Below are 10,706 nucleotides of genomic sequence, written 5' to 3' on the forward strand. Positions count from 1 at the left end.
TTAGTACTTCATTACAGCAGTATGTTTAACATTGTGGTGTGTTATAGCACAACCAGCAGGCTCTCACTCCAGAGAGCCAGGACCAGACTGAGTTTGGCCTCCTGTGTGGGTAGCTGGAGCTGGGCCACAGCCAGCCGCTCTGCCTGTTGGAGCTGCCGCAGGGCCTGGAGGTGGGACAGAGGGAACTGCAGACCCTGCAGAGATAAAGACAACCAGGGATGTTCTCAACCAAACGTATTTATACTAATACCACATACATCTAGATTGCACCAATGCACTGTACTAGCAATGCAGTGGTTAAAATGTTTGTGTCCACACTGCTATCAGCAGCTGTGACCACAAATTGAGCCGGATGCAACCCCCACTCCCATGTACGGTACCGGACCCGCCGGCAAAATACTGCATTTATAACCAATACACATGCATATAGTATTCTCTCAATGCTTTCTGACTTATACTCTGTGTAGGACTCAGGGTTGAAAAGGATTTGCAATTCATTTCAGTATTCTGTTTTAATTTTCGTTTTACCCAACGTCCCAACTCCATTGGAATTGTGTTTTGTATGTGTGTAGTTCAAATATCTCTGCAGAACAGGTTCAGACGGATCAAAGATTTTCAAAATGGCTTGCGCATGGCATTGATTTTATTTGGACCAAAAATGCCAAACATATCATTATGCTATTGTTAAAGATTTCCACATTGGCCCCCAAGATTTGCCTTCGCCGCTCCAGCATTCTCCACCATAGCCATGGCTACTGCATTCACGCACATGATGATTTGTCTTTTTCTTAGATTAACTGTAGTTGTGTGTCTCCATGTGTGTCCATGTCTGTTACAATATGGTATGTCTGTGAGTGACTACATGAGACTGCATACATCTACACCTCTTCATGTGTCACTTTTAAAGACATTCCTTATGAATACTTTCTATCTACAGTCAATGCACTAGTGGTAATAAAGGAACATGTCACACAGTGCAACAGTCTTTTTGGACAACAATGGATCTCTATGGCACAGTGGACTAATATATATCAGGCTTTGGATAAACACAATATGTGTTAGTACCTGGCTACTACATGGAAGCCTTATGTTTCCATTCTAAGAGTTATGATCTGTCAGTAGGTTGAGCCAATGATTTATGAATTGTTTGTATGTCTCTCTAGTTAAGTAAGATAATTGTTTTGGTTATAGTGAATACTAATCGGGGGAAAATGGTTGAAAAGTTTCCATGAAAGAAGTCCATGACCTCTGACCAACATGTCTGTGCAGTGCAACTCCATGAGGCACAGAGGTGGTCTGTTATGGAAGGGTAGAGCGGGCCGATGTTACTGTTTGTGAAGCCTATGCAATACAGTTTTTTACAGACTTGAAAGGGACTACGGAGCTTCCACGTTGTTGTTTTATAGTCCTCATGCCTGTATTTTCCAGTGCAATATCTCAGGTGCAAATTGACCTTGTTCAGAAAAAAACAACTTTACCGCCTACTTATGACAAAAAATACATTGATGTAAAATGAATCATCAAAAAACACCCCCGGTGTGTAAAGGCCCTTATAATTTAAAAGGAGTGAAGAAGGAAAATCATGAGCACCTCAGCAAGGAGAAGAGGAACAACTTACCCTGGAGATATCCTGTTCCTCCTCTTCATCACAACTGTCACCCATCATGTGGCTTTCTCTCTGGTTCTTCAAAGAATGTAAGACAAAGACTACCAGCTCTGTGGCCTCATCCTGAAAACAAACACACACACACACACACACACACAATTGAATTCAATCTTTTCTGTTTGTCAGTATATGTGACCAGTGACGGACTTACTGTTTTCTCTTGGCTGGGCTCCACCGTTATCACCATATGGTCTTTAAAGCTCAAACACACCATATCCTCCAAGGCAGGAATCTTCCCAGCTGTGACAGACACACGCACATATAGAGACTTACATGCACATATACACAAACCCAAATGTTTGAACACATACAAATAACCACAAAGGAGCTCACATGGTGTAAGCAGCTCCTGCTGGCTGAACGGTGGCAGTCTGTTCATGATGAAGTCTCTCTTCATGTGAGTGGAGCGGAGTTCCTGCATCCCCGTTTCTATTTCATCAGCCAGCGATCTGAGGCCAGCAGCCAGCTGCCTGCCAGTCTCCAGACCTTCACTGTCACCCTACACACACAAAAAAAGTCAGAGCGAATGCTTGTTAAGATGCTCATACACTATTACCCCCCTGGAGCCCCCCTAGGTGTATAGTGATTTTGGAGTGGTCCATGTGTGTCCGCCGATTTAAGCCATACAAGTGACTGTTTGCTCCACTGGTTGAGATGAGCAAGGGCACGCACAATTTAATGGAATGATTTAATAAAAACAATAGGTTGTACTTGCTTTTCAGGAATGTGCTAACATTATATTAAGCTACACTTTGCACAGATTTCATTGACCAACATTTCTTTTGGATAGGAAAGGCAGAAGTTGTGGCTAGTTGTGCTACAAATGAATCCTAATAACTCTGGATACACTGCACCTAGTTTGACTGGGACACTACTGCCAGACGAGGAGGAGAAGACCTCCTACCAAAGCACATTTTTATCAAGGAAAATGCTGCTCCAAGAGTGGAGACACTTGCTGCAGACAAAGTGGAGGTTGGCTAATGCTATTAGCTAAAGTTACTGTGTTGACCTGTATCAGTAGCTACACACCCAAGTATGGCAGGAGAACAGAAACTTCTCCGCACTCAACAATGTAGTCAGACATTCATAATAACAATCGGACCATTGCAGCCCAGTTTGCAGTGTCCAGGCCGCAGAGCTTTCACTCAGTACTGAACCAATTTGAAAAATGGTTGTCCCCATTAATCACATTAGACACAAAAACAAGGGGAAAATAGGGTCCAGGTTGAAAAAAAATGCCCTTTAAGTTCTCAATTGTGAATACAGCTCTATATGATTATCAATGAATTGAAAATGTATTTTATTGCAGTTTGCCACTAAATATATGGATTGTTCACAAATCTTAACAAACATGAAAAAAATATCTTGGAAAAAGTTGTTATTCAGTGTTATTTCATATATTCAATCATTTGTCAATCAAGTAGAGAGTGAAACTGGTAAAACAAATTATTTTACCAGTAAGAGTCTTCTGGGCATGCCCTCTCTCAGGCTCACTTCAGTCTTGCTGCGTTCACTCAGCAAGCCTGGAAATACGTCCAACAGCAAATCTCCCCATGATCTGAGGTTTGGACAGGCAGAGAGGACAGGTGAGAGAGTGTCAGAGAACATGACATTCTTTATTAGCAGAATCACACAAGGACAAATACCCGACGACCTCCGAGTATGTATTTTCACACTTCCATACACCTGGTATGGAAATGGCCGTTCGTTCCCCAGCTGCCCCGCATGTCAAAGTGTCCTTGGGCAAGACACTGGACCCTGAATTGCTCCCTGTGCTGCGCATGACTGTGTGAATGTGGTGTGAATGATTAGATGGTATGTAGCTGTCCACTGCCATCAGTGTGAACGTCTGTGTGAATGGGTGAATGTGACAAGTGGTGTGAAAGCGCCTTGAGTAGTCAGAAGACTACAAAGGCGCTATATAAGTACAAGTCCATTTTTTTTTTAACTCACGTGCTCTACGATAGCATCACACAGTCAGTGTAAATGTTTTAACAAAGAAGTGTCACTGGCTTTTACTTGTGGCCTTCCCAGGTGCTTGCTGTAGATTTGTCCGCAGCTGCCTCTACATCTACTCCTGCACAGACGAGAGCCCCAGTAGGTACACAGTAACTCATAGTTCTTGTGTAAATTGTCTCGTTACATGACATGGGGGTTGGCAGTTTCACCCCTGGCTCATTGCCTATCCACACAGTGATGTGTCCCAAGTTGCTCCCCATGGGCAACACCTTGCACGGAGCTTAATCTGTTAAGACAGAAGAGCACTATGTCAGTGCAGTCCATTTACCATTCTCAAGTGTGAAGGTTCAAGAGATTTGTGTATTTCAACTGATAGAGGCCAGTGCACTTATGTTTTTCCTTCATCCGCGATGTAGTGTGGAGTGATATACTGTGAGTGAAGGTCTGACTAAATTGTGATGTGCAGTGCTGGACAGAGAAGCCTCCTCTGTTGCATTGATCTTAGATGTTATTCAAAGCAGACAACATATCTTCATAAATATTAACTACAAAACAGAATTAATCAGACCATAAAGTTCCCAAGTTTGAACAGGAGACGCCGTTTTTAGTCGGAAACACATACGTTTTATTTTAATAAATACAGCTACACGGGCCATATAACGGGATGTGTGTGACTCAAACATGTTTTTATGCTTTCTCCTGATGTGTGTTGGCCTTTAAACTAGGGCCAAACTATTTTGAAAAAAAATATCCATATAAAAATGTATATAATATTTGCATTGCAATTGCATTGTCATTGCAATTGCAATATTATTTCCGATATTAGAGGAAATTATTTTCATTATTCTTACCTTCATTAAAAAATATATTCAAATGATTATGATGTGATTTTGCAGGGCCCTGTTTGTAAAACATGATGTGTAGGCCAGGAAATCTCTGCAGCACCACAATATATAATTAAAAATGGTATTTTAACACACATTTAACCTTAACAAATATTGCACTTCCTGAGATTTTGCAGTTTTTATTTAAAAAAATGTAATTGTTTGTGCAGCCGTACTGTGTTGCCATGGTGTTAAGGTGAAAGCTAAGTAGAAGAAGCTCTCATACGTTCTCTGGTAAGTGCTGAGAGTCAAGTGGGTGGAGTGGTCCACTCCTGCTGGTGTGTTGGCCTGATGGATGGTTCCTCTGGGAAAGTACAGAAGATCTCCTGCCTGTGGAGGGAAAAGACAACTCACTCATACAGAAAACACATTCACCGACAAGATATTTGACTCAAGTTTGGTTCCGAGCTTTGAAAGTATAGTTATGGTGCTGTACCTTCAGTATAATGTCGTGGGTTGGGCTGCCGATCCTCTCCTCTGACTCCACACTGTACTCTGATGCCAGTGGAACAGTAGGACTGTAGAGAAGCCAACGTTTCTGCCCCTCCAGCTGCAGAATAAATACCTGGGCAAAGAGCAAGCCATCAGCATCAGGAAAAAAATGCATGTTACCAGTTGTCTGCTAATCAGCGTCCCTATTTACAAATTTACCGCAAGCAGGTTTTCCCCATGACACTTTCTTCAGTGTCAGGAACTGCCATTAAGGGCGCACTCACACTGTCCATCCGTACCGTACCGTGCCCCCCCCCCTCCCCCTCCCAGGCCTGTTTGTACTCACACTACCTGGGCCTCGCGCGAATGCTTGGACATGGTTACCGATGGACAGTGTGAGTGCGCCCTAAAACGCAGCACTCTCATCAAAGTGTGTTCACATTTAAACATAGTTCTCATTTTGGCTCAAAAATGTTGAACTTATTCTGTAGTGGAAAGTAACAACAGAGCGGCCACTTGCACCCACCTACCTGAACCAAAGCTGCTTTGGACTAAAATTTCTACCTTTTATAGTTTAAAATGATTTGATTTATTCCCCACACTTATATGACAGCTATAGTAAACAGCTATATCAACCTACCAACACTATGTTGTGTTGTGTGTAAAATAATTAAAATCAGCTCGGCTTTGAGCAGATATATCAAAATGTAGGAGAACTCTCACTTTTGTACATTTAGCTGAAGATACTTTTACTTAAATACAATGTTGAATGCAGAATATAACTCAAAATAATCTGACTCTAATAAAGGCTTTCAGTACTTTAAGAATGCTTGTAATTGGCTCTTAGTGATTTAAGGGCTCAGACATGAGTATTTTGTGGGATAGGGGCGTGCCATAAATATGAAGTAGCTCTGGCAGCTGAACGAGTCCAGTCATGGATTAATGGTTGTACCTCCACATCATCATAATGGGCTGGAAGGCCCTGGGACTCCTGTGGTGTGATGTAGACGTTGGAGCCCACCAAGGCTCCAAAGAAACACTCCAGCTTCTCCTGGATCCTCCATAACTCATCCTGACAACACACGTTAAATGAGAAAAAAAGGCTTTGAAAATCCTGTTTTGGTCCTTTCAGCACTGTATCAAAACATTTTGAATGGTCACATAAAACTCATCAACCAAAACCCACACTAAGTTGCTGCAGTTGTTAGAACCAATCTGAAATGTTTACACACAAGTCATAAAGTAATATCTGAGAGCAGAACAGCTGCATTCATTTTTTGGCCACTTTGTGGGCATTCAGAGTAGTCAGGTAGTCTGCAAAAATTTCCAACATGTAGATTTTTTTTTTAAACTCTGAGGGTAAAAAAAAATGAACAAGCACTTAACTGCCGGGAGTTTGTGTAAGAGCTGAAGATGCTCCAGCACAATCGCTAAATCCCTCCGTCTCTTTTCTTTCTCTGTGAAATGAAGCTGCCTTCAAGTGCAGTCAGAAATGTCAAGACCATAACAATGATCTGACAGAAAACAATAGCCTAAGTGAAATTTAAAGTCTACTTGTGCTACATTAGGGAGTTAAAGAACGCAATAGGGCGTCACAGAAACGATTGAATGCAGCCTGAGGGACAGAGGAACTTCACAACAAGCAGAAAACAGCTGCTGTGCATCAATCCCACACTTACTTACCCACTGTGCACAGTATGCGCTACGTATGGTCTGGCCTATCACATAACTGCTAACTTATTTACAGAAGAAGCTGAATGAAACAACCTAACTCCCATTACACATAGTAAGTGGATCTGTTGTTAATCTAAGAATACTGAAGCACTCTCACCTTGAACCTCTGTGGCTGGTGGAACTGGATGGTGGCCTTATTCTGAACAAAGCTCTTACTGAGAACACTGTTCTTAACTTGCCCCTGCTTGTTCAGCACTTTTTTCTTGCCATTGATGCAGCGAACAACGTTGATGTCCCTGTAGTATTCCAGATCCTGAGAGCACAGGCTCTGCAGGTCGGACAGCTGGAACAAAGACTGGTAGTAGGAGGCTGTGTTGGGATCAGACCTCTGCAGATGGAGGGGTTTCTTTTCCCAGTACTCCCTGAAGAACTGCTCTGCGCTCATGGGCTGGATGAGGCTCTGGAACAGGCTGACCGGGCTGTCGAAGCACAGAGGGGATGGAGTGTCGCTGTCATTGTCCAGCCTGCTCTGTTTAGGAGGGAGCTGCTCATCATCGCTGCTCCGTCTCCTGACAGTCTTTGCTTTGCTTTTCTTTGGCATTTTAATCTGAAAAATGAACACAATTCAAAGAATATCAAAAATCTAAAGCTTTTTTTAAAAACTCTCAGAGATGATCCTTTATTTATTAATCCTATACTCCAGTGTTGAAATGAGCACAAGAATGCATCAACTCTAGCAGGGATTCCTTCGGGAATGGAAAAAGAACTTTCACCTATTGTCATAATGCATTTTTGTCGTTAACTGTCCCTCCCTGTGTAAGTGGGAATGAAAAGCCTGGATTGACAAAGTGATTCTACTGATCTATAAAAAAAAAATCTTCTGTTATTTATTACTTTACATCTAGGAATAATGACTCCATTCTTCCAGTGATCTGATTGGTCAGTGATCTCTTGATCCATGTTTTTCAACAGCTCACATTTTGGGCCACTTCGGCCCAACTTTCATATGGGCTAACTTTCATCAGGGCTGGTATAACTACTGGGGGGCAATCATTATTTGGCAAAATCACATCTGCCAAATAATGAATACCCCCCAGAACACGATCGCTCAAATTCAGAACACCATCACTGACTCCGGGGGTGATTTTTACCCAGGATAATACCCCCAATAAAAAGTTGTCAAATATATCAAAACATGACAAAACATGACACATTTGAGTAGTGTTCTTTTATTTTTAAACTGTGTCATGTCTTAGAAAATGAAAGAAAAGCATCATATAAAACTACTCCAAAATGACTGGAAAATTAGGAATTTGGGAACAAAAACTTCCTATAAAAAAAAAGAATGAAGATGGAAACTTGTTTTTTGGTTAACCCATTCCTGGTGAAGGCTCTGTGTCCTTGGCACACAAATAACACTTGCCCTGGGTAGAATCCACCAAAAACCTACTTCCATCACTATTGCTGGGTGAAAACCACCCAAACATGTGCCTTTAGGGAAAAGTGTGTTTTGGATTTAGAAAACACCAATGCCATCAAATATGTCAAAGACAATGCTGAAGCTACAGAGACCCATGACCCTCAGATAAACGCAGCACAATGAAAATCACATACTACTGTGGCTTGACAGTTGGAATTTGATACTTGTGGCATGCATTTGTCTGCATGTAAAACTCACTCTAGTGGCCTATAGGCTGACAACAACGACATTGTGCAGGATTCTTATATCATACATGAATTTCGGACGTTATAAACAGAGTAAATAAATAACAGATGTATATAGAAATGCACTGTAGCTGCTCTGTGATCATTGATGGAGCAGACTGAATACTGTGTGCTTGTTTGAAAGTGTTCCGTCCTAACAGCGAACATGTCTGCAGCAGAAGCACGGTGGGAGTTTAACTCGGTTTAACTGGAGTCCGGTCACCTCCCGTTACACTGTGTGTGTTAACGTCGGAGCTGGACAACTCCACAAACTCACTCACCTGAACAGCGGCTGACACGAGCCCATACACACACACTTCCCCACGTGAACCGAGCGGTGTTTCCCTAAATATGTCCGACTGGAAACTTCTGCCAACATGCCGCATGCACACTGTCACTGATTAAAGTGTGTCGGTGGTGGGCGCTGTTGAGTGGAATAAGAATAAGAATAAGAATAAGAATAAGAATAAGAATAAGAATAAGAATAAGAATAAGAACACTCTGTTATTATTATTATACAGGTTAAACACACACACAGGCCCGAAATACACACACATGCACAAGCAGGACCTATATACATGCCATTTATGGCGAGATGTCAGAGCGAGGGGGCTGCCAATGGATCAGCGCCCCTAGCAGTTTGGGGTTTTGGTGCCTTGCTCAACAGCACCTCGACAATAACCAGGAGATGAACTGGCACCTCTCCAGCCACCAGTCCACGCTCCATTCATGGTCCACACAGGGACATGAACCGGCGACCCTCCGGTTCCCAGCCGAGTCACCTATGAGCTACTGCCGCCCCACCTAGACCTGGTGGTTAGCCTGTTGTATCTTGTTCAGTTTTCAGACACAGCAGGGTCACGTCTCAGGGCCAGTGTGAGCTACTGTGTGTTACAGTCACAGTCTGTAATAATATCAGTGCTTACTGTGACATTTTTGGCAAGCGTTCAGTTTCAGAAAGCGGTGATAAAATGTGTTTCCCAAAGCCCAAGATGCCTCCTCAAGTGTGCTGTTTTCTCAAAGGTATCCTTTTACTGTCATAGAGGAGGAAAGAGACCAGAAAACATTCACATGAGTCTGAATTTTCAGGATCTTAACAGCTTAACTGAACTTTATAAAGCACTTCAAAACAAAATCATAGATGAGAAGGGGAGACAGAGGAATAGGGTGACTTTTTTAACAGATATCACCATGAAACTGATGAGTTAATTACTCACATTCAGATGTATTTTTTGTATTACAAGTTTTCTGAAATTGTATGATTAAATATGCCAATGAGGCATTATCTTATTCTACTGAAACTCTAATACTAATACTAACTCTTGGTGAAATTAGGAGAAATCGACAGACACAAAGAGACATGTAGTAAAATAAACACCCACATGTGGTTTTTGGATATTTTCATTCCACCAGTATGAAAGAAGACATGTTAAGGAAAGCATTAAATAAAAAATAAAAAAAATTGATGAATGATTCCACCATTAGGACAAGGAAACTAAACAAAGTCTAATAGTTATTCTGTTGTGGTTTCCAAGAAGATGCCTGCCCGGTCTTTTATAAACCTTGGGAGAATGTGTTCCCCGAATCATATAGTAGGACCACTGCCTTGGTTCAGATCTAGTTACATTGGTTAATATGGAGAAGTTTCTTTTTCCCAGTGTTTTCAGACTGTACTTTCTGCTTTTTTCAGTCTGCCACAAAAATGTACCCCAACTCTAAAATGCAAGTATGATGTCCTACCATCAAGTATTTCATTTTGCACATATTTCAGATCAAAACTATAACACTGGTAAATATGGAGTGGGAAGTGTATTCTTTATAGCAAAAGTTATAGTGGTAAACAAAATATTTCAGACAGATTTTTTTCCTGCAATTTGTGTTCTGCTACAAAATGTATCCAACAACAATCCAACATGTCCAACACTCTGGTCCAGAACTTAATAGCACTTCCTAGATTGACATGAAATCTGTGGATGTTGAGGATTTTGTTGACCCCTGACCTTTGCTCTAGCCCTATGGGCAAAATGTACACAATGAATGTACACAAGAGATATCAACACTAAATTTAACTACATAATATGTGTTTGATGATTTAAGGCACAAAATGTACATACTGTACAAAATATACACACATTCATACACAGTCTGCGATGGTGATGCTGGTCCATGACTCAATTCTTTGGTCCTCTGGACCCGAAGTTGCTATGGAGCAGTGCACACCTGTCCAGTGTTTGATGGTTAATTGATAAATGAGTAAACTGATCACAGAAATAATCCATGTATCACCTGACTGGCTGACTTATCGGGTAACAGTAATTCCTCCGAATCTCTCTGATGCCCACTGTTGATCTAGCAGAACAAAAAGTTTGTGCCTTCTGAGTAATGTA

The 10,706-nt window shown here is 41.6% G+C and overlaps 1 protein-coding gene across 1 annotated transcript; it reads right to left on the minus strand.

The window, feature by feature from the left end:
• riox2 (ribosomal oxygenase 2) lies at positions 1-8,639 on the minus strand. The gene is made up of 10 exons (XM_083926584.1): positions 8,601-8,639; positions 6,773-7,222; positions 5,894-6,013; positions 4,946-5,074; positions 4,736-4,839; positions 3,122-3,224; positions 2,000-2,165; positions 1,818-1,906; positions 1,619-1,729; positions 1-194 (listed from the first exon to the last, which is right to left on the minus strand). Exons 2-10 carry the CDS (start codon positions 7,214-7,216, stop codon positions 42-44), a joined length of 1,419 nt encoding a protein of 472 aa, XP_083782710.1. The 5' UTR covers positions 7,217-7,222; positions 8,601-8,639; the 3' UTR covers positions 1-41.
• Positions 8,640-10,706: the final 2,067 nt, after the last annotated feature.

Source organism: Echiichthys vipera, assembly GCF_963691815.1.
Source record: "Echiichthys vipera genome assembly, chromosome: 14".
NCBI classification, from domain to species: Eukaryota; Metazoa; Chordata; class Actinopteri; order Perciformes; family Trachinidae; genus Echiichthys; species Echiichthys vipera.